This window comes from Castor canadensis, chromosome 9 (assembly GCF_047511655.1).
Source record: "Castor canadensis chromosome 9, mCasCan1.hap1v2, whole genome shotgun sequence".
NCBI lineage: Eukaryota > Metazoa > Chordata > Mammalia > Rodentia > Castoridae > Castor > Castor canadensis.
In genome coordinates, this window is record NC_133394.1 from 39,534,810 (window position 1) to 39,559,818 (window position 25,009).

The 25,009-nt window shown below is 38.8% G+C and overlaps 1 protein-coding gene across 5 annotated transcripts in view; it reads left to right on the forward strand.

Moving 5' to 3' along the window:
- The first annotated feature begins 1,240 nt into the window (after positions 1-1,240).
- Positions 1,241-25,009, forward strand: part of Npnt (nephronectin) — a 72,102-nt gene continuing 48,333 nt past the window's right edge. The window contains exons 1-3 of one of the 5 annotated variants that reach the window (XM_074041486.1): positions 1,241-1,545; positions 3,838-3,938; positions 18,580-18,630. In XM_074041486.1, coding sequence (XP_073897587.1) covers positions 1,475-1,545; positions 3,838-3,938; positions 18,580-18,630 — 223 coding nt within the window. In that variant the 5' untranslated portion in view covers positions 1,241-1,474. The remainder of the gene's footprint in view (positions 1,546-3,837; positions 3,939-18,579; positions 18,631-25,009) is intronic. The other 4 variants (XM_020157370.2, XM_074041485.1, XM_074041484.1 and 1 more) reach the window with 4 other exon arrangements.

A 25,009-nucleotide genomic window follows, 5' to 3' on the forward strand; every position in this document is an offset into this window, starting at 1 on the left:
TGTCATGTAGCACATTCATTCAACAAACACTTAGGTCCTATACAAAGATACCTGCCATTGTAGAGTTTACATTCTAGCAAAAAGAAGACAAACAAATGAGAAATGAGCATATTACAAAAAAATAGAAGATCGTAGTATGGAGAAAAGACAAAGTAGAATGTGGCAGGGAGCATCAGGAGGGAGCCAGGTGCAACTTAAAATAGAGTGGTTATGGCTGGCCTCAGAGAGGTTATATGTGAACAAAAACTGAAAAAGTGGGGGTGTCAGCTATGTAGGTAGTGTGGATCTAGGGGGAGGAAACAGTTAATGGCCACAAGGCCAGGGCATGCCTGGAGGGTGCCAGAAAGGCAAGGAGGTGTGGACTGGGGGAGGAAGGGGACTAGAGAGCCTTTAGGAGGCAGGATCTGAGAACATGAATGACTTGATGGAATTTATGTTTTTTAATTTTAGGATAGCCGTGTATTTTCATTTGCACACATTGTTTAAAAAGATAAACTTTTTTACTCTGCATCAACAAAGCAATGATTACTTACAATTTTCGCCTCCAGATCAGGCACCACAAGACTACTAAATAGTAACAGCCCTTCATCTCTGGTGAGCACTTGTCTCTAGAAGCATGCATAGCCCTATCCGAACTTGTTTGGAGTTGAGTTGGAGGCTCTAGAAACACTCTGCACGTTTCTTCTTCAAAACTCCACTAGAGAGTCAAACATTTCTTTCAGTTGGTTACAAAATTTAAATATATACATACATACATACATATATGGCTTTGCCAACTCTGTGGGAGAAGCAAACTCCCAGTTTCCCTTTGCTAATCTGTCCAAGTCCTGCTGTGGTTTCACTAAATGGAGACACTGCTCAGCTCCAGTCGCACAAACGTTGTCTCCCATCTTGGGTTTCTAGGCCCTCGGGAGAAAGCTGTGGTTCGCCACTTTGATCACCACCTGTTGGGGCGAAAAACCTTTCTTCTCCGGCTCCCCCTTTCCTGCACAACACCCCGTTTTCCCTCTCCCAGGCGGGGCTTGTAACTTTTCTCTCCACCTAGGGCTCGCCCAGCTAGGTTGGCTCTGGGGAGACGCTGCCTGCCCGCAGCGCCCCGCCCCGCCCCGCTCCGGAGTTGCCCGAGCTGCTGGGCCCCCGGGAGGGGCGGAGAACCCCCCACCCGCGCGCCAGGCGCACGCGCCCCCTCCCGCCCGTCGCGCCCCTCCCTGCGGGCGGCGCGGCTCCCCCCGCAGCGCCTCCTCTCGCGGGCAGGGAGCGGGAGGGGGCCCGGCAGCCGCTCCGCCGACCTGCTCCCGCTGCTCTCCGCGCCCGCCTCGCTCCTCCCAGAGTGGCAGCGGGAGCCGCAGCCCCGGCGACAGGGGTTCCCGGACTTGCAGTTCCTCGGGAAGGGGGAGCCAAGGAGGCGGGCGCGGCCAGCACCCCCAACCTGCTCTGGAGCGCAGCTGCTCTACCCCGGGACCCGCCACCCAGCATGGCTTTCCTCCTGGCGCTGCTGCTGGCGTCCTCGCTCTACCTGCAGACGGACGCCGAGTTCGACGGGAGGTGAGGTGGCCCCCTGGGCGCCCTCTCCTCCTTCCCGCGCGCGGGGTTCACTGACTGACTCCCCTTGTCCAGAAGTTGAGCCACCGTGAGGCCTCGCGGGAGGACAGTCGTGGAGCCACACCGGGGGGCCTGCGGGAGGAGGGAGAGGGCGCGCCCTGTTTGTGTCCGCGGTTCCCCGAGGGTGGCTGTGCGGTGGGGCGAGCCGCTTACCCTTGCTCCCGGCTCGGGAATTAGGTTTGGGGAGGGGGGTGGGGAAAGGCCCGGGCCTGGGGTCTCAGGTCTGAGGGCGCAGGTTAGCTGCTTGGACACCGGTGATGTGTGCGACATGCCTTGACCCGGCTACTAGCACTTGTTTTAGACGACGCTTCAGAGGGGAACTTCCAGGGAATCCCGCGAAAGCCCGGCTCGGGGGTGTCAGGGCGGCTCACCCAAAGGGTGGGGGCGCGGACGCCACTGGGTTGCGTGGGTGGGGGGGGAGACCTGTTGGTCCCCCTACTTTGGATTTGTTGAGGGAGGGGGACTCAATCCAAGGCCTGAGAGCGGTCGCTAGGGGAGTGGAGTGCGAGTGAGGATGTGCGCTGGAGGGGAGCGCACGCCGCCCTGCTGCTCTGCTCGCGCCGCGCCAGCCTGGCTGCTGCGTGCTCTGACAGGTCCCGAGTGCCGCGGCACAGGCTCCGCTGTCACTCAGCGTGTCCTCCCGCACCCTCTCCGCCCCGCCGACGCGCGATCTGTTCTGGTGCGGGTGCGAGCGGCAGTGGAAGGGCGTCTCGGGTCCCTCATCCCGGTTGATGGCTGCTGCTGGAGGGGTTTTGCCTTGGGTCACACAGCCAACCCAGTCGCCCTCTTCGAGCTCCCCCCACCCCAGCTCCCGTGTCCCTGCATAGCCCTGAGGATGCCGCACCTGTTTTACCTGCAATCTTGAAACTAATCAATTCCACGATTAATAGCTGGCTTTCTTGTACCTGCGGGGGAAGCAGTGGAGCCCTGAAGAGAAAAGCACAGCTGTTGGTTTACCACCTGGCGGGAGGAAATTGAAAGTGGGGTTATTTTGTACTTTGGGCCTGGGGGTAGGAGGTCAGGTATAGCAAAAGGAAATTGAAAAGATAAAGAGTTTAAGGAGAAGTGGCCTTTTATTTTGGAAAGCAGTGTTTTGCCCACATTTGGGTATGTTGTACATTTTTGGGGGCCGGCGCTGGTGCTTGAACTCAGGGACTCACACTAGCTAGGAAAGAGTTCCACCACTTGAGCCACTCCACCAACCCTTTTTTTTGTGTTGGGTATTGTCCAGATAGGGTCTCATGAACTATTTGCCTGGGCTGGTTTTGAACCATGATCCTCCTAATCTCTGCATCTGAGTAGCTAAGATTACAGATGTGAGCCACCAACATCTGGCTGATGTGCATTTCTTGCACACATATTTACAACAAGAAATGCTTCCTGTCATCGGCACACAATTTATATGTGCCTTTAAAGAGATTTCTAAAACAGTCAATGAAAATATTGATCTACCTGTGTGGGTGGGGGGGGGTGGAGGGAGTCATATAGGTGTGAATCTAACCAAGGAAACAATTTAGCCAATATGGTGTCAAAGAATAATCTGGGGGGTAAATCTGTATTCTGAAACTGAATACTTTCTTTGGGCATTGTATACATTAGAGAGGAAAATAATAATTGTTGATGCAGGCAAGTTTCAAACAATGACACTTGAGACATTAGCTACACTTTAAATTCTCCTTAGTTTTATTTAGACTTCTTTTTCTAGTACTTTTCTTTCCAATTGTATCTCCAAAAGATATAAGTTTCATTTGAATTTTGAGGAACCTCCTCTCATTCCTTCCCCCATCTGCCCTTTATTTGAGGCAAAAATTCTTTCTGCTTTGATAGGTCTCATATTATTTAATACTTTTCAGTTTATGATGAATCAGTCCAAACTGGCCCTCCCCACCATCCCCAGTAACAGGTGTGAGTCTGAGGAATCTGTTTTATTTCAAGCTTAAACCCTGTGAATGTAAGTTTTGTGAATTTTTGTTTTTAGCTGGTGCTAATTCTAGTTAAGAAAGGATCTCCACCCCGCCCCCCATCTTTTCTCCCCTACCCTGTGTGCTGGGGGTGTGTCTGCAATTTGAAATTAGATCATAGAAGATCATGAAGGTGTTCTAATCTTAAATTTCTGTAGGCATAAAGGAGTTTGTTGGGTGTGGTTTAAAGTTTTTCTAAACTAATAACAAAGAGGAAATTATTTTTGATCTCAAGTGTCTTTATTTATTTTGAATTTGTTTGTTTGTTTTGTAGGTGGCCCAGGCAAATAGTGTCCTCCATTGGCCTGTGTCGTTATGGTGGGAGAATTGACTGCTGCTGGGGCTGGGCTCGCCAGTCCTGGGGACATTGTCAACGTGAGTATCAGGTCTGAGGACTTTGGTTCCCTCTGTTGGTGGGGTTTCTAAGATGGTTCATGGCTTTCCTCCACACATTAGTGGGCTATGCAGCTCTGGCATGAGTTTTCAGATACAGTCTCAAGCTCCTTATTCTCATTCTGCCCCCTTTTTAACCTGTGCCACCTGTATTAAGGTGCCAGCCTTGTCACTTACAGAGAGCCACCTAGAGTGTTGTTCATTAAGAATTTGTCACCAAATATCTCCAGTTCCTGTGTTCTATCAGGCTTACTCCTTTCTTTGCTCTAGGCTCTGAGATGGGGGTAAGATATGAGTCTAGACTTTATTTACACTAAATAAGCTTAGAGCTTTAGAGTACTTATAAAATCCTCACCATAGCTGTTGTGTAAAGTGGCCCATTTATAAATCTTTTTATAAAAAGAGGTTGTATTGACAGTGTTCTACATGGACCACCTCATTATAATCAGAGAAAACCTCTGGAAAAACATCATTTGTGAGTTCAATAGTTAATCAAAATCATGTACTAAGTGCCAAATCAGAACACTGACTTCTACTTTTTGCATGATTAAAATGGCTTATTTTATGGTAAAATTCACAACCACATAATAAAAGTTTGAGAAATTTAGGAAATTTGTTCCCAAATTTTACCTTAGGTCTGAATCTCAAAAAAAAAAAAAAAGATTCCAAATGATCAAGTGAATTTCTCAGGCATCTATGGCGTGCTAGGTACACACATCTGGTGAGATAATGTCCAAAATAATGCTTTATCACTAACAAGAAAGCTGATTGGAGGAACAGAGAGGGGTAGTTAAGGCTAGAACTGGCGGTGGGGGAGTCTCCCTTCAGTGGGGTTGGCAGTACGGGAGGAGTCAGGCAAATTTAAGTTCAAGAAAGTTCAGCTATTTTAATTATTAAGAATGCTCACGTACTTACCCTTAACTTGGTGACGTAGGGAAAGTGACAGTTACAGGCTGTTATCTTTGGGGTGGGAAGTGAAGGGGTGTTTGTTTATCAGCTATGTGTAAGCTACCAGGCCACACTTTTGACAGGTGTGTCATTGCCTGCTGTTAAGGAGAGATGGTCTAACTCCTATTTCCATTAAATGAAAGAACTAGGCCAAGTTACCATGCACTTGTTAATCTATCCATCGTTGTTTTTTAAGGAAAGATGGTCAAAGAGAAGAATAATACCTGGTAGAGTTTAGACTTCTGCAAATTAGATCACAATACCAGAGGTAGTTACATACCTGGAGGCTAACAGGTGTGGAATTTGATGAACCATCAGGTTGTAATAACCAGCGAGTAAAGAGAGGATACTTCTCTTGGCCCAGTACATAGGAAAAAACATGTTGTCTCTTTGCAGGGATGGGGTTACTTTGCTCCTTCTTTGCTGCCGTAGTTTGCAGGCAACTTCTAAATCTAATATTGCAATGCTTTGAGGTCCATGCAGTCTCCCAACCCCACCCAAGGCTGCATTGGCAGGATGCCCAGGGCAGCAGTAAAGAGTATACCTTCCCTGAAGGCAGAGATTAGGGTTCTGTAGGCTCTGCCAGGTGTTCTTTAAGAATTCCAAGGAGAAAACTCCTTCAATCTCTGAGAGCTTCAGTGACTATGGAATTCCCCAGGAAGCACCTCTAGGAGCTGTTCTATTTCTCTGTATCAAGTAATTAAATTTTCTCTAATATGTACTCACTTGGCAATTCTGAATTTTAATGAGTGCAGAGATCTTTTAATGAAAAATGGTCAAATATAATGTCTTTTCCCTTTGTTGTTTGTTATTCTTCAAGAATCTGAGGAAATTGCAGCATGGAGTAAATTAATTATTGAAATAGTATTGTTATAAAAATGTATATGATGGTTTTGCATAAGTCACAGCTTATTAGATTATGTGAAAGTCTAAGAGCCAGTGTAATGGAGGACAACATGGACTCTGGTGCTAGGCTGCCTGAGTTTAAATTCTGGTTTGGCCTCTTCTTGGCTGTGTAACCTTGGGCAACTAATTCAACTTTTCTGTGCTTTGTTTTCCTCATGTCTACAATCAATCTAAAATAGTACAAACCTCAAAGATTATAACAAGGTTTAAATGAGTTAGAATTCATAAAGCACTTTAAAATGATTCTTGATGCTGACTAAATACTAGATATCAAATATTATGTGTTCGGTAAAGGTAAAGGAATATTGCTTCTGAAACAGTTATGAGAAAGAAATGTCTGTGCTATCAGGTTCTTTGTTCATTAGACATGATAAATGTACTTTTTACACTTATATTTCCAAAATTAAAATGAGTTCCAAGATTCTCTATTCCAATAAAATAGAATTCCTTTAAATTAAAAAAAGAACCAAATAGTTCTTTATCATTAACATAGAAGATGGCAAGGTTGTAAATACGAATTCAGAGATGCATGTGTTTTTCTGTGTGTTTTATTTTTCCAGAACCTTAGATGGCCCCAGTGTCTCTTGTCAGTTCAGAGTTCTGCCTGTCTTTGTTTTGATATAAACAGGTAGAGGAATGTGGAGGCAAGAGGTCAGCTCGGAGGGGTATGCTAGTCCCCCAAAGAGGCTTCTGGGATGAATGGAATATTTTGAACACTCTTGATTATTTTTTGAAGAAACCCTTTATAAAATTAAAAGTTTTATCACTCCATTAATTCAAGGAAAATGCTTTGCTGTTCTAAAACAATTAAATTTGGTAAAGGATACCTATAAAAATTCAAAACAACGTCTAGGAATTTTAATATGAAAAATATTTTTGGCTTTCTGACTCTTAGATAATCTGAATTCTTTTCCACAAGGAGCAGTCTCCTTTCCTTATCAAAGATGTCCTAGTTCTCTTCTGAATGATTCAGTTTGGAATTTTTCTTCAAAACAGCATAGCAAAGCAAAAGAAAACTATTTCCACCTGTGCACAGAACCTTTGTTTATCTCTTAGAAGGTATAAGAGGGAAGTGAGGTCTGTCTTATGTTATCTGCTAGATTTTATGCCCCTTTGTCCAGTGATCCTTTGGTGAGTGTCTCTTCCATTTGGCTGAGCATTTCTGGGAGGTTTTGACCCAATATTTATGTGAGTCAGATATACACGCTGTGTTTCATTTTTACTTGCTATCCTCCTTTGGAGGATACTCTGTGGACTTTGGAGAGACTCGCATTGCAGGATCCTACAGTTGTGGAGTTTCCCCTTCTGGTTTTCTGTGTTTAGCCACAAAGCCATGTTCAGCTGGGGGACTTTCCATCCTTGCCTCTGGGACTAAGAAAGGATCAGAGATGTAACTCAAATGGGTATACAGTCTGTCCTCCTGCTTCCTGCCTGTACTACCCAACATTCTATCCCAACATTCCTGCCCTGCTGGGAAAACATGACCCATTCCAGAAATAGGCCAGGTTGTGTTTTCATAGTTCTTGCATAGGTCATACCCTTGGCTTCTTTCTATTCTTTGATTCTTTATTTTGTCTTCTTGACTCATAAATAGATCTCTTGCATACTGAAAATTCAAAATTAATTTTTTAATTATCTCAAGATTTACTTTTATTGAATGTTAATGTAGCTCTTTATTGTCAAGTGAAATTTTCTTACTATGTTCACACACCGATGGTTACATACTTATAGTACCTCAGTCACTCAGAGATTGTCACAAAATATTTGTTTCTTGCTCTGTAACTATTCTGTTCCTTAACTTTTCCATCATCTTAATGGCACATTTCATTTTAGTTATATTAACTATTTCTCTCCTCCTGCCATGTGAAGACTCCTATAATAGAGATTTCTCAGGGGTTGTATAGATTTCATTTTAAAAGGCTATGTGTAGGCTATTGAAACAATTCTTAACTAAAGGCACTAGATAATTTGGGACATCTGAGTTCAAGCTCTGACTTTTGTTCCTGATTACTTAGCTGACAATTTTTTTTAACTACAGTATTATTTTAAGAGCAGATTTTCAAGGTACACTGTAGCTTTAAACTCCATCTGGGAACTTATTTAATGGAGAATAGAATAGATAGGCTCTAGACACTGTGTTCCTCCATAGTTGTCTTTTTGTTTACTTGAAGATTTGACTGTACATGGCTTAGGACAATAGCATTTTTGCTGAAAGCACTTTTTTAGAGATGTGAAGAAAAACTCAAAATACAGTTAGTTCCAAATTTCAACAAAGCTATTCACCTTCTGAGTTCTTTGGCTGTTGGTGAAGAACTTGTATTTTCTGAAGGAAATGATGTGAATTAGGATACTTTCATATCTTTTATCCTTAATACCAGGAAAATGCAGGTGTTTTATTACGTGTCTGCTGGAGATTTTGGAAAGATGTAAAAACCCACTTCTACAGATTGATTTGCTTTATTAGTTCTGACCCTCATTTTCTTGAAGTAAAGGCTGCAGCTCTACAAAGGTCATGTAAAGTGGAAATTTTAGATTCTTAGGAGTTTTAGGTAAACTTATAGGCTAGTGAAGGACAGGAAATAATAATTGAAACTATTTTGGAGTCTTCAAATAATTTCAGTTGGATAATGTATATTGCTGGCTAATGGTTGTGTACATTGGAAAGAATGGGAAAATTATTGAATTCTTTCTGCATTTCAAATGAAAAGACTGTTAGTTGAAGCACAGAGTTTTGCTTTGATAAATTAAGTATTTGAATTTCATGTTTAATTTTCTTATATCTGAGTTCAGAATCTTAATCTTCTATAAGGAATATGATTTATTAATTTTTGTTTCCTACACTGGACAATGACTTCCTGTCCATAGTCATAAAATTATATAGATTATATCTTTAATTATATAGATTTTGAACACTGTCTTTCAAAAAATAAAAATATAATCAATTTTTTCTTCAGGGTACTGTGTATGGAATGCAGAGCCATACACACATGAGGCAAGCACACTACCACTGGGCTACACACCAGCCCTGAATTTAGAATTTTGAAATCAGCTTAGAAGGCCACATGTAGTTTTTCCCTCATGGGGAAGATACTCCTAGTAAATGTCTTTCCATTTGTAGTCAACGATTATAACAACTTCTGTTGAATGTGAATTACTATTTTAAATGTAAAGCAGTCTTTTATAGACCTGTACAGTCATGTGTACCTCAGGAGTAAGTGGGAAGCTGGGTGGGGTTAATGCTGTTCACAGTCATACCAGAGATTGCTTGGGCCCACTCAGTAGAGATGAGCATACTTCATTGTCCTAAATTCATTAGCTTCCTCCCCTCATTTTGAGGAGAATGAAGAAGGCAGAATCTACTTTTGTGAGATAGGTAGAAAAGCAAGGCAGTGGATAATTTTGTAATTACTTTTGGCATTAAACCCAAATCCCCAAATCCTTAGGAAGAAATGTTTTGATGAAGACTATTCTACTACCACTTCCTTTGAAAGGTTGTTTAAGAACACCATGTACTTTGAGTGACTTCAAGTGATATTGGAATGTAGATTCCAAGCTAAAAGCAGTGTTGAAGAAGCTTGACCTTTTCCAGCAGGTAATTTTTGAGATAAGTTTCATAGAAATTACTTTCTTCTTTCATTCTTTTCCCCAATTAGAATTGGTCTTTGTATTAAGATCCACTAATTTCCTGAAATGCCCTCATAAAGTTGATCTGGACAGCTCTTAACCTTTAAAGATTAGAAATTTTAGTACTTCTCAAGCTAGAAGTTCAGGCCAAGGAAAAGTAAGCACAGTAGTCTCTGCAGGTTGAGCTGCTGGATCAGTCCCTGCACACAACACAGGGACATGCTGTTTGACATCCACACTGGGACCAAGGAACAACATTGTGTCTGCTCCAGTAAACTTTTGATTGACTTTCAAAAATGTAGGTGAGCTTTTCCCCACCTGTCCTCCTATGGCAAATAAAATGTCTAAAATTTCTGTTCGATGTTTTTCATCTGTAGGATTCACTTTGAATCCATTGAATCAATTGCAGGCTTTCAAGGTGGTAATCACTGGTGTTGAGTGACTCCATACAGTATCTTACTGTGAAAAAGGGAAGATATTCAACACAGGGATTGGACCTTCATTGTTCTTGGGAGATGGGAGGGCTGGAAAGAAGGGTTCTCATGGCCTAATCCTCCTCATCACTGTATCCCCTACAACATGTAGCCACTCTTGCCCTTCCCAACAAATGTGGAAGTTTTAAAGTTTTTCCTATCAATCTTTCTAGAATATTAATTTATTTGTGGAAAATGCATTCACTTCCTCAAATGCCCTTGCTCAGAGAAATAAGCCAGTCTCTCTGTCTGGTTCCTCCCTTCCTTCGTCCCCCTCCCTTCCTTCTCTGTCCCTCCCAGTGCCCTTCCCCCTTTCTAACTTTTTATTTAAAACATGCTATAGCAGGTGTTTTTTGTACCTTTCAGAAATGTTTAACGTACCTATGGGTAACTTCCTATATATCTCCTTACCAACTGTTTTATAAATAAAAGCATACTATATATACTGTCATGTACCTTGTTTCTTTTTCTTAACAATAAATCTTCAAGGGTTTTCTTTGTCATCTCGCCATGAAAAGCCTCCTTACTATGGATTCATAGTATTCCATTTTATGGATATATAATTCATTAACCACTCTTATATTGGAACATGTATGATGTTTCTAATCTCTTGCTAACATTAGCAACATAATGCCAAAAAGTGTTGATTCACATGTGTTCTGGTATTTCTGCAGGACAAAGTTTTACATGTGGTCAAATGGTTTATAAATTTGTAGCTGTGATCAGTCAAAGAATGTTTTTTTTTAGTTAGTGTTAAATAGCTTAATGGGGAAGACTAGATGGCAATGTTAAGTCAAGACCTTGGCAATCCTGTATCTAGAGTCTGAGCCATTGATTTTAGGATGCTTTGGTCCTTACTGTTCCCCAAGAAAACACTCTGACTAGTCTGCTTCTGTTTTAACTGTTTCCGCTCAGTCCAGTGACAACTGGGTGATATTGACAGAATGAGTGGGATTTGTCCATTTGCCAGAGACTTTCTATAGCATCCTTCCTATCCACCATCTACTTTTTATAGATATGGGGTCCTTTTTATTTGTAAGAGAGCTTCACATATTCTTTTAAGAATTACTTAATTCATTGATCTTTCATTGTCTTTCATTTTTATATTCAGCCATAATTTTTATACCTATGTGTGTGGTATTTACTTTTTTTACTAGACCAAATAAGGAGGACTGTGTAGATTTCTGAGATCCAAATACCATTTTTGGGATGCCTGTTATGATAAAAAAGACTTTCATAAAATATCAAAACATGGTATCAAAAAAATCTTAAAAATGACTTAAAATTTGAGGCATATATTTGTATTTGCCATTAGGTACTCTAATCTTTATCCTAATTATATACTTAATTCATCTTTTTGAAAAATAAAAATGGGCTGGAGGCATAGCTCAAGTGGTAGGGCACTTGTCTAGCAAGTGCAAGGCCCCAAGTTCAAACCCCAGTACTGCCAAAAAAAAAAGATCTCAAAATTAAAAAGTAAAAATGTATGCTTATGTAAAAAGTTAATAAAGGAGAAGGAGAGAGACAGAGAGCGAGCAAAGGTATTTCTAATTTTCGTATTTTTCTGACACTAAGTCATCCCCCATTAGACAACCCCTGTTTCTTACTGATCTTTATATATATAGAGATTCCTGAACAATTCTAAAATTTTCCTTTTTATAAAATGATAGCATGAAAATCACTCTGTATCTTGTTTTTTTCATATAAGGACTAGTCATTATCAGTTCATATAAACCTGACTTGTTCTTTTACTGATTTATTTTTAATTTTTTTGTATTATTGGGGAGTAATCCAGGGCCTCAAGCACACTAGACAAGTACACTACTGTTCGAGCGCCAGCCCTTTTATTTGAATTTTTTTGTTTTTGTTTTTGAGATAAGTTTTGCTAACTTTGCCTTAACTGGCCACAAACTCTCATTTTTCTTACTTCCACCTTCTCAGTTAGCTGAAATTTTACCAGTGTGTGCTACTACCCTGGCTCTGACTCATTCATTTAAATGGCCATGCAGTCTGCTATTATATGGATGTATATTAATAATCCCATTTATATACATTAAGTGGTTTTCACTATTGTGTTTTTAACATACTACAATGGATATCTGCACACATTTTCACTATTATATACAATCAATGTTGGGGAATTATAGAGACATCCTATTTCTATATAATAATAATTGGAGAGCTTTAAATTGAAATCTTTCTTATATAAAAATGTAATTCAAAGGAAAATAAATCATGGCTCATATTACAGAATAGAAATCTTCTATTCAGTCACTTTCTGTGCTTGATTCCTTAGAAGATACTTTAAAAGATATATAGATTGATTTTGTTCTTTTTCTTTTTGGGTTTTTGAGACAGAGTCTTACTATTAGCACAGGCAGGCCTAGAATTTGCAATACTCCTTCCTTAGCCTCTTGTGTAGTGGGATTACAGGCAGGAGCTACCATGCCTAATTTGGTTTCTTTCTTTCTATTTGCTTATTCCATATCTTGTTTGGAAAATGATGTAAAGTAGCTTCTAGTAATTAATATAATAAAATATGGAAATAGAATTAACAAGGACTACAGGGAAGAAAAAAGGAGCAAAATCAAAGATGTTTGGAGGAGGGCTATTAAAATTTGGATATGTAAGCCATATGAAACTAAATATATCTTATAATTTGGCTCTTAGCCTCCACTAGCCACAGGAAAAAGGGAAGTGTTATTACTTGTGTAATTTATGTTCCTTGTTAGGAAGAAAAAAGACGAGTTATTTAGTGGGAAAATGTCTGGCTTTTGCTGTATGTAGCTCTGAAAGAAGACTTTCATGTGGTCCTTTACAGAGTGAACAATGGAGTGTAAGGGGCCTTGCAAATTCCTGTCTTAAAGCCAGTGGTGATTTTTGAAAAGCTGTTTAATAGGAGATTCTCCAATGTAAGGTGAAGTCCTTGCTCTAAAGTGCAGGTCAAGGGAAGCTGTTCTGTGGGAACTGTGAGGAGCATTATCTCTGTACTTGGCTTTCTGATGACTCAGTTTGGTACAGTCGAACATATTTAGCTGTTTTGGGAAAGCTGTGTAGGGCTTTGGATGGATAGTTCCAGGTTAGACACGACAGCCTCAAGTTGGGATCACTAACCACAGTCCTAAAGTTTACTGTATTACTTAATTGATTAAAGCCAGTCCTTATTTTTTAATTGTTTTACAGCCTGCGCAAGCTCGTCCTAGAAACCTAACTGGGAGTGACAGGAGATTAAGAAAGGACAAAAGATAGAAGGCAAACATGCAGAAAGCTGGGGTCAGGTGGGCTGGGCGCTCTGATGGAGACATACAACAGCCTCGTCTACCTCCAGCGAGTCTCTTTTTTTCTTTTTTTATTATTCATATGTTCATACCATGCTTGGGTCATTTCTCCCCCCTGCCCCCACCCCCTCCCTTACCACCCACTCCGCCCCCTCCCTCTCCCCCCACTCAATACCCAGCAGAAACTATTTTGCCCTTATTTCTAATCTTGTTGTAGAGAGAGTATAAGCAATAATAGGAAGGAACAAGGGGTTTTGCTGGTTGAGATAAGGATAGCTATACAGGGCATTGACTCACATTGATTTTCTGTGTGTGTGTGTTACCTTCTAGGTTAATTCTTCTTGATCTCACCTTTTCTCTAGTTCCTGGTCCCCTTCTCCTATTGACCAGCGAGTCTCTTATATGCAGTGGCAGACAAGGAGGTGGAGCAACAGTTCTGGAGGGGCAGGGTATGAACAGGAGGAACCTATGATTGCTACTCTCTGAATGTAAACATCTTAGGAAAAGCAGTTGTGCTGCATTTTGCCCTCATGCTCTTCTTCATCTAGGGGCTGTGCCAACTCAGACTGCAGATTATTTGACATAGGTGTGCTTATGTCAAGTTCTGATAGGCTTCTAGTGCTCTCCTCTCCACAGTTGGTATCTGGAGGCATGATTGGTGCCCATTAGGCGCCAATATAAGTAGGCTCTGCAAAGAAATCAGTGGAAGGTTTTAAAATAGCCACATAAAGCTCATCACCATTTTGCTGTGTACCTATTCATTTCCATGCACATTACAGCTCGGGGAAGGATAACAAGGAGAATCCTACTTATGCCATCACGTGGTTAAGGGCCGGTGAAGCCAGGAACAAAAGAATCCTTCATTAGTGCTTGTTTCCCTAAAGTTCTTGGTTGTTATAGACGTGCAAACGAGTCCAAGTGACTCTTACTTGCTTTCCTAATTTACCTTTAGCTCTTGGAGGACTGGTTTATATCATTAATCTATAGATTAATTCAACTAAGGGCTGAATAGACTTGAAGCAGAATCTGTGTGAAGTACTCTACATGTCAAACCTAAATCTTATTTATACAGTATGAGGAAGGCTGATTTCCATGTACTCCTGAAGCCGCAGGGGTGATAGAACCTGAAATCCTGATGCACATATACCTTGCAAGAAGAATATCAATCTCTCTCTCTCTCCTTCTCTTCTTATAGTATTATGGCATATGATAAATGTTGGCAGATACTTACTTGTCTGTATTATTTTATAGTTTCTGTGAGGGGTTTTAGTTTAGCCTGGTCAAAAGGCTAAATCAACTTGTTACTCTTAACTCTTAAGAAAGAAAACAAATAATCAATATTATTTTGTAGCTTTAAAATATGGTGGTTGATTTTGGAGAACAACTAGCTTTCTTTTTCCCAACTCTATTTTAATAGACAAGTGCTCGTTTTCTGGCATAGATTTCCCACAGACTGGGACGGACAGCCATGGTAGGTTCTAGATTTCAGGGAAATGCAGATTCGCAAGTAAGAATTTGGTGGAGGTGATTTGCATGTCGATAATCAGAAGTCAACTAAATTTTAAAACCAGTAATTGGTTTTGTCAGTATCTTTTTAACCATGCTATAGATTAATGATATAAATTCCCCAGAAATGACACTGCTTTTCTTTTAAGAACACCATTGGTTCATGTGGTTATGGTTGTCTTTCCTGGATGTTATTGACTTACTCTGAAATTTTAGGAAATATGTCTTCACAGATTAAATTTGTGCTAATGTACACAAAGGAAGAAACAATTAAAAAATTCTAAGATTTAATTTTTTTTTCAAAAGCAATGTTACTTACTCTGAAATTTTAGGAAACATGTTGTCACAGATTAAATTCATGCTAATGTACATAAAAGGAAGAAACAATTAAAAATTCTAAGATTTAATTTTTTCTTCAAAAGCAATGTTACTTTTCAAAAACCTTTCACCTTATTTTCATAAATGAGAGGTTTCAAATTCAGTTTTGTTGAAGTTTTCAGAATGATCAGAAAAGTATGTTACTAAGTTTACAGAAATTAACTCTATGGATAGACTTTCCAAATGTAAGCTTCTTGCCACCCAAAATATTTTTCCAAAGTCTTTGGTACCTCCTGTTTTATTTCAGTGCTAAGGTTTTATAAAGACTTGGTAATTATCTGGGAAATGTTTGCATGCCAACAAAAAAGACAAACCATTGGTCATTAATAGAAAAACACAAAATGTAGCTTATGTTTAGTAGTATTTTTAATGTGCATATTAGAGGTAATTTTATATTTTATATACTTAATAGATTCTACTGGATAAATTGTTCCAATCTCAGATGATTGATTGCATACATTTTTATGGTGTTTCATAAACATAATGATGTTTTAAGAGTCTTAGTCTCTTCAATTTAGTTTTAAATTCATTGATGAATTAAAGTACTCATTGTGTCTTAGTGTCTATATATGGCCATGAATTAAAACATTCTTATGTATAGTTTTATTTTCTAACTAAGGCAGAAGTGGTTTTTGAAACAATATCCTTTGGGGAAGAAAAGCATAAAATTATGAAGAAACAATATACAGATTTGCTAAATGTTCCATTCTTTAATCTTGTGTTGAGGTCTGATGAATTCTTCTAAGCCTTGAATACTTAGGTAACAGTACATTGGAAGTTGGGATCATTTAGGTTCATAGTTAAATTGCTCTTCATAGGATTTGCTGTCCTGGATGTTGGTGTTACAATTGTACTGTGTTGGATAGTTGTCTGTGAGTAGAGTTCACCAGGCTAATAACTTTTCTTTGACAGTGAAATCTATAAAATTTAAGGTTCGGGTATAGAGAAACTTTTAATTATAACTTTCTCCAAGCTGATGATCAAAGCTAGAAGGTATAAGTACCGCATCAAGGCGAACCTTTCCCTTTGACACACATACCTGGCATTTGTCACCTGTGAGGAAGTGCATGTGTCCAGCTGGGCTGCTGGCTTGAGGCTGTGTGCCTTAGTCTGAGTCATATGGTAACTGCATCAGCCATCACAGTTTATACCATTTTATTACTTCCTTTCTGAAGATTGGTCATTTGGGAATTTCATAATCCTTTCTTGTAAATTAAACTTTGTCTATGAATATAGGCATCCCTGTGGAAAGAAGTAGATGACCTTAGTTCTTTAAAGTTTCTGAGCCCCTCTCCTCCCTTCCTCCCTCCATTCCTCCCTCCCTCCTTGCCTTCCTCCCTTCCTTCCTTCTGATGAGATCTTGCTGTGTAGCCCAGTCTGGCCTCAAACTTGTAATTCTTCTGCTTTACCAACTGTGTGCTGGGATTACAAGTGTGTGCCACCATGCCTGGCTATAATTTTTTTTTTGCATTGCTGAGGATTGAATGCAGGGATTTACACATGCTGGGCAAGTGTTTTATCACTGAACCACATCCCCCCTCAAATTCTTTAATAGTCTAAAGCTCAGAGCTGTCTCTAAATGTATCAACCTGTGTTTATAGAAACAAGGAAAGTTAATCTCTGAGTAGTTTCATTTCCCTGGTTTGTATGAGTCATAATTTTATAAAATTCTGAGGAGCTCTGCTGCTTACTCCTGTGACCATTTTATAATAGCTGTGAAGAAACAGATCATTAGGAGAAAATGGGACAGATTTTCCTATTTAATGTGCCACTAATTAATTCCATTTTAGGACTTCTTACAGTGTGTAAGCCATAAAAATGTATGTAGGGCATTTATTTTTGGCAACTTTACAAAAATTGTAGTGATGGTTGCCCATGAAAATTTCCTTATCCATCAATGGAAAATAGACCTCAGAAACTTTCTGGAAGTATATTCTATTCCAGGTTTAAAATTTCTTTCATTTAAAATGCAGTTTTGTATAGTTTTTAAATGTAAAATATAAAATATGGGACATTGGCTAAAATTTTATGCTGAAAGTATTGAGATATATACACATTTATTAAATAAAATTTAAAATCTGTATGTGTCCAGGCTAATTTATGTTAAGTAGGAAGAATGTGACTCAACCTTAAGATATTAGAAGGAAATAAACTATACAGAACTGTTTAGCAACATGATACTAACACAACTAGGGAGAAAATAATGATGTTTGCTATTCTTTAATGACTTATTTATTTTACCTTTGTTTAAAATAATTTTTAATATTTTCCTGATAAATTAGATAATTCAAAATTGGCAGTGAAAATTACTAAAGAAACGGTATCCTTTTATATTTTTTCTTTCTCATGCATAATCATAGTCACAAACACTTTTCCTTAATATATGATCCAGATGGAATTTATGCTTTGGTTTATTTCCAGCTGTTTGCTTAGATTATTCTTGATATGTTTTGTTATTCTATTTTAATAAATGTGTCAACAATGGATATGGTGAGTTCTTTTAAAATTGAAAGCAACAGTGAAAACACAAACCTAACTAACATGAAAAAAAAAAAAATCTAGCCAGCATATGTTATGTGTGCCTTTAAAAATACAGAACAATCATTCTGGATCACTAGTTAAGTTATTGCTTCTAATGAATCAAATTGGACTCAGAATGTTTTTCTTTTATTAGCCCCTCCTCTATTCACCTATATAAATTAAACAAATAAATATACAAAAAATCATTACTTAAAGTAGACATCTTATGTTTTAAAGAGGGAGAGAGAGATATGTGAAAATCGTCTCTTCCCTTACCTCTAGGAATCTAGGCTGGTTGAACACTGGCCATCATTTAGCAGTGTTATATGTTTCTTCCCTTTACTTTCATTTAACTGGGTTATTTATGCACCCTCAAGTGAAATGGCTGAGCTTTCACGGTCAATTCTTGTTGCTATTGACAACCAAAGCAGCCATGCAAGAAGAAAATTCTATGAAAGGGAAGGAAAAAAAAAAAAAAACCTTAATATTCCCCCCAAAGTTGGAGAGGAAAGGGGAAATACAGTATGAGAAACAGGTAAGTAACGATGCATCAATTTAAAAACTGTCAACCCTGGTTACTAATTGATCAAAAGTTTTAATATTTTTCAGATGTTTTGTCCAACTCTCATTTAAATTAAAAGGATACTGTCTCTTGGAACCAAAAATTAATATTCCGAAAACGAAAAATTGGATTGGAAGATACAGTGTCATTAAAGGTCTGACATATTTTCATTAGAATTTGGACTATAGAAGAATAGCATAACTTCAATTATTGGTCAATATTTTTGTTACAAAATGTTTTAATAACAAAATGGTGACTAAAATATTACTATTTTAAACATGTCCTAGATTTTTTTTTTGTTTCAGAAAAGCACTGAAAGTTGAATATGTGTAAGTCTCCGGGAATGTAACAAGTTGATAAATACCCAAGTCCAGCCTTCTTACAGAGAAAAGATCTGGAATTTCTTTTTTTGGACATTTGTTTTGCAGCTTTCTACGTCTTAAGGCAGAGAATAGCAAGGATAAGGTGCCAACTCAAAGGTTAGATGAACATATTTCTTGAAATAATTTTGGCTAATCTATGTCTTAAAAGGCATAACTTCTAAATAATAACTCTCTAAAGCTATAAATAAAACAAGTTTTTTGGGGAAAACTATACTCCTTAGAGATGTGCTTATTCTGTTTTTAATTATACTAAGTTAATTTAATTCACCTACTACATTAAGCTTTTCCCTTTCAGTTTATAATTCCTTTCTTTTGTTTTATAAATCTAATAAATTGACCTCCATTCTAACCTAAAGGACAGTTTAAATATTTAACACTTAAAGAAGCAAATATAAATAAAGTCCATCAATGAAATTACTAATACCAGCCTATCATTAACCTGAGGGAATGTGTTTCCTATTCATTAATTCTTCATGGAACAATTCAGGTAAGAAACACTTTTATTATATATAATATACAAGCTATTTTGATAACACCTGTGGGTCTTCATGCTGTTATTTTGATATACAAAACATTTCTTGTTTAAAATCTTTTGGGCAGGGAATAATGTCACTTAACAAAGCACCCTATTACATTTTTTAGTTGAAAATTTTAGAGAAATTCTAATGTTCAAAGAATTGGTTCCAAGAAGACAATGTACTTTAATTGATAAAAAATACTATCCTATCTCATAGAAGATGTTTTAAAGTTAATATTTTAATACAAAACATTTGAGAACCAAATTGATAGTACTAGAAATAAAAGTTGAAGAATTTCTTTGTTGTGGGAGATTTAAAAACATATTTGTATGTATATGTTATAGTTAGTGGTAGTTATAGGCTTGGCTAGAAGAGGTATGACTTAGGTTAGCAGGGCAATGCCAACGAAAGTGTGGAACATGTGTTTTGCCACTAACAGATTTGAGTTTGGGATCTGTTCCTATGAATTACCAACTAGGAGAAACTAAATATTTTGTTTTTGTATGTGTGTGGGATTTGAACTCAGGACTCTACACTTGCTAGGTAGAGGCTCTCCTACTTGAGCCATGCCTCTAGCCCTGGTAGGTCTGGTTACTTTGGCATTAGAATCTCACTTTTTGTCCAGGCCAGCCTGGACTGCAGTCCTCCTATTTTATGCTTCCTGCTATCACTTGGATGACAGGTATGTGCCACTATGCCAGGCTTTTTTGCATTGAGATGGGATATCACTAGCTTTTTTGCCTATTCTGGCCTCAAACTGTGATCTTCCCGATGATCTCAGCCTCCCCAAGTAAGTAGGACTACAGGTGTGAGCCACCGGCGCCTGGCTTGTTTAACTTTTTTGAGGTGTGAGTTCCTAATGTTTAAACCTACTTTAAAAGATTGTTGCTGGCCATAAGAAAACGCTTCCTATAGAACTTCTTTTTTTTTTTCCCTGTAAGAGGATATCACTGTGTAGTCCAGTCTGGCCTAAAACTTGCGGTCTTCCTACCTCATCTCCTGAGGCTGAGATTAAAGATGAATCCCCTGTGCCTGATTTCATAAACCAGCACTTGATAAATGCTCACTATTATTAGTGTGTGGCTAATAGGTAGAATACAAAGGAGAACTCTGAGCTGTGGTTTACTAGGTTCTGTCATAGGATACATAGTATAACATGTAATTTATTTTATGTAATTTTAAATCTATTTTGTTTGCCGTTTTCATCATTTGGAGCTAAATAAGCAATTGAAAGTAGAAATTTTCTCCATTTGTTCCTTTCCAAAATAAAACCTTTCACTGGATAACTCTCTGTGCCTCCGCACCATTTACTTCCCATTTCTCGAATAATGTCTCTCAACAAACCTCAGAGCAGAACACTTTTGATTTTTTAACACTGTTTGTACTTGGAAAAGGAACAAGAAAGAAATAGAATTGAAATACGGAACCTTAGCATTTAGAGTTACTGTGATTTATCTGACAAACATTTGAGAGCTTACTGGATGCTAGGAGCTGAGTTAGGCATTGGGATGATATAAAGATTAATGAAGCATGGACTCTTAAGTTCAAGGAATTCAATTTGGTATATTTCTTTATATAGTTTTAAAATAAGAAAGAGTTAGGGATAAAAAGTTGAGGGAATTCAAGGGAAGAATCACTTCCTGCTGGGAAGGATCAAGGAAGAGTTCATGGACTCAGTGGTGTTCAGTTAATTTATTCATTCAATCCCTGTGAGTGCTGTTACTTGCCTGATCCTACATCCACCACTGCATATATTATCCCAATAGTGAAGGTCGAGGCATTTGTGTTGCTCACTCAGATAATGACAACACTGGATGAGAGATGTGTTTTAATATGGCATGTTTTGGTATAGGATACTGTGAAGCCCATCTCAGGAAGCAGTATACTAGGACTTGGATAAGCGGTGATAGCACAGCCTAATTCTGAGGAATAAATAAGTCAAGATCTCAGAAGCTAGAGTGAGGGGCACATTCCAGGAAATGTAAGAACCTAATGTAGCTAGGGGGTAAATGCTTGAAGAGTGTCTGATAAGAGATGCGTTGTAAGAAGTAGGAATGGGCTGACTCATCGAAGGCTTTGACCCAAAGGTGTAGAGGAATAGTGTAAAGATTTTAAGTAGGGAAGTTACATAATATTTCGAAGGACATCAGCTGCTGCTTAATGGGTAAGATCTGGTATGCATGTGAATTTAGTTTTGCTCAGAGTGTTTTAACATGTTTTTGAAGTAGTTTACAGTGTTTCACAGGAAACATGGATATCAGGCTGTGTTGAAAACTCCCTTGCTCTGCAATGCTGCCTGGAATCTGTGGGCTGGGGCTTCTGAAGCAGCTGCCCATTGGGAGAAGCCTGTGCTCCATTTCACTGTGGCTCTTATTCTCTTCAGGGCAAATGCCTGGGACTTGCATTTGAGGCTTAGGGCCAATTTCAGAGCTTCCTCTTTGGCAGTTAGACAATAACTACTTGAAGCTCAGGACTAGAGGCTCTTACAGTCAACCTGGTGAGAAATCAAACATTTAAGTAGTGGTAGTAGAAACAGAGGAATAAGGATTAAAAAATACTAAAAAGAAGGGATGGAGAGTCACACAGCATTAGGGCAGCGATGGATAAGGACTGGCTGACACTACAAATTGTGTATTTCAGAAATGCTAATTTTCTGAGTTACAGCCTCATTTTGGTAAGATGTACATAAGAGTCATACTTCATAGGACTTTTAAATGAGGATCAAATGAGAAAATATTCACAGAGCTCTTGGCTCAGAGACTGGCTCATGTTCATATTAGGTACAATGGCTGCAGTGGTGGCGATGGTTGCAGTGTGAAGAGATGGGATCAAGGAGGCCCCACAGGTTTCTACCTGGTTATTTGCTGAGCTAGAGATCCTAAGAGAAAGTGCACACAGTAATGCCAATTTTGGATGTGTTCGGTCTGAAGAGTTGTGAGACTTTGAAGTGGAAAAGTTTGATGTGTGGTTGGATTCCAGGGTGGAATCTGAAGGAACATTGGCTGATTCAGTTTCCTTCCACCACCATCCTATTCAACCCTTCCTTCACCATCAGCCAGCACTGATGATCACCACAAATAACCTCAACAGAGGATCAGCTTTAGACAATAGAAGAAGAATGTGGGATAGTTACAGTACTGTGATCCACATTTGATGAGATGTTGTCTAATAGTTTTGAGTTCTTGAAAGTAATTTTTCCACCTTACCATATGGTCCTACAATTGAAAGAAACAAATCTCTCTATATATTTGTTTTTATTAAGGACTAAAAAATCCATCCTTTCAGAAAGGCCCCTTTTGGTTGGCCTTTTCTATTTTAAGTCACTATTACTCTTAATTCTAGGCAAATATTTGACTGCAAACAAATCATTGTGAGGAAAGGATGACTAAATTTATTTTTAAAATTTGTAATTTCTCCTAAATCAACCAAGTCCTACCTCAATGCTACTTTGTCTTCTATGTCATCCAGACTTTCACAGCCTGTCCCTTCCCTACACTTTGTTGCAATGCTTACATGGAGCCCTACTGTGGCTCTTTGTGGACCTATATCATTTGTTCTGCTAGATTGTTCATCCCATAAAGGGGAGAATCATGTCTTACATATCTTTATGCTCAATATAATAGCTTCTGCAGTCAATTCAGTACACTTTTAAAGACACAAGGGCTAGGCATTTCTATATGAAAAGAATAAGAAATAATGAACAAGATGTGTTTCTTTTAGGAAAGAAAGTCTGTCGGGAAAATGAGTATATTTTGAATGTCTGTCTTTTGACCTTAGTGCATATACAGTATAACTCTTTCTTAAAAGTTCTAAAAAGTCAGTTTACATGCTTAAAAACACATAAATGTTATCTGACTGTGTCAGCTACTGTTTATAACCCACAGTTGGTTCACAGTCACAGAGAGAATATTGACTTTAGTACAGGCTCTTCAGACTGACAACTGCCTTCAGTTGGAAACAGTGTTTGTCTTTTGTTGTTGTTGTACGGTCCCAATCACAGTGGACTGCCCTTGTGTTTTAGACCCTCGGATGCTTCCTGCCTTTCTGGCCTTTCTTATGCTGTTCATTCTGAGTAAACGTTCCTTTACCAATCCACATGGTGAGTTCTTGTCCCATCCATTAAGATTCAGCTCACAGTTCCTCTTGAAGGCCTCCCCTGGCATCTTTCCTACTTCTCCCTCCCTGTAGAGGAGGGAGTATTCTTTTAATATTTTGTACACCTGTCATGGCTGTCTGTGTCAGAAGACTATGTGCTGTTTCAGAGGTGGTACTGTGTATTTAAAGAACTCATAGTCCTGGAGCTAGATTTTTAAAAGCCATGAATATATAGCATGAACTGTCTACATATAAAAATCAATGCTTGCATTTATATAATTTATGATAGAAGTATATGCAGAGGCCTATGAAGCACCAAGGAGGTCAGTACACTTAGCGCAAGGGGCAAATGCAAATCTTGGAGATGGTAATGGTTAAATCGTGTATTGAAGCCTGACTGGATGTGACTCCAGCAGAGAAAGGAATGAATGGCATTCCATGTGACAGTGCAGAGGTAATGGAGGCTCTAGAGTATTAACTAGTGCTGCTTTCTGTGGACTGCAGTTGGTTGGTATTTTATGTGTGATTGGAAGTGAGGCTGGCAGTATGGGCAGGAGTCAGATCAGGAAATGTGGTATTGAATGCCATTCTGAGTGTTCCATCTAGGATGATGAGCTAAGTACACATCATCAGGAACCATTGAGTGAATGAAGGATAATGCTGCACTGAAATCAGCCATTATCTGTTGGGAGGTCTCTCCAGCGGCAGTTCAGGCTGCCTGTACTGAAGTCATGTACTGGAGAGAGAATGGCCATTGTGCTATCACTGATTTAACTGATCTCTTGTTGATGGACATTTAACTTGTTTCCAAGTTCCCTTCCTCCTCCCTCCCTTCCTCCACTCTTCCTCCCTAATCCCTTCCTCCACTCTTCCTCCCTAATCCCTTCCTCCCTCTCCAGAAATATTTCTCTAGACACCCATATTATTATACTCCAGTTTATGCATTTTCCCTATTTTTGTATTTGAAAGTTTAAAACTACAGATTCCAAAGAATAGGGGGAATCCATTCCAATTGCTTGATAGAATGTTCTACAACCTAAATTTATCTGTGATTTCTGCATCATACAGTTCAGGGTAATTTTTTGTAAGAATAGCACATGGATGATAATATGTTAGGATATCAGTAATATCACTGTGTCCCCTCATTTGGTGGTAATAAGTTTGATCACATGATTAAAGTGTTGTCCACTCCACTCTTCACTGGCAGGCACTTTTTTCCTTTAATAATTAGTAAGTAATCTGTAGGGTGATACATTGAGACTGAATATTTCTTTCCCAAAAAACTTTCATCTAGTGTTTTGAATATGTATGGATAATCTTTCCTCAAATTAATTACTTTAGTGGTATTTCTAAAGTTGTGTCTTGAAAATTTTATCATTGCACCTAAATTTTAACTGGTATTCTTCTACAAAAAAGGAGTTTAGTCTTCTTATTCTTTAGAATCAGTTCGGACTCATGGATTCCTTCATCATTTAATTATTTCTATCACTATCATTATTCTTCTTGATGCTCAGATAATCCCAAATTTGGCTAGTGGGAACTTCTCCAAGCCTGCTTTCTCTGTCCTTTTGAAGTATCTCCACCATTCTATATATTTCCTTGCCTTTTGCCATAGGCAAATATCCAAGCCTCCCTTTCCTGTCCTATTACCTCTTTTTTAGGAATGATATTTATTTATTTGTTTCTATTTTATTATTGTTTAAACAGGTCTTATTTTTCCATTTTCATACATGAATACATAATATTTTTACCATATTCATCCTCCTACATCCTTTTCTTATATCCTCCCCCACTCACACTGGTACCAACTCCCAGACCAGACCTGTTTGGAACTAGGTGCCAGGTGTTCTCAGTGCTACTGG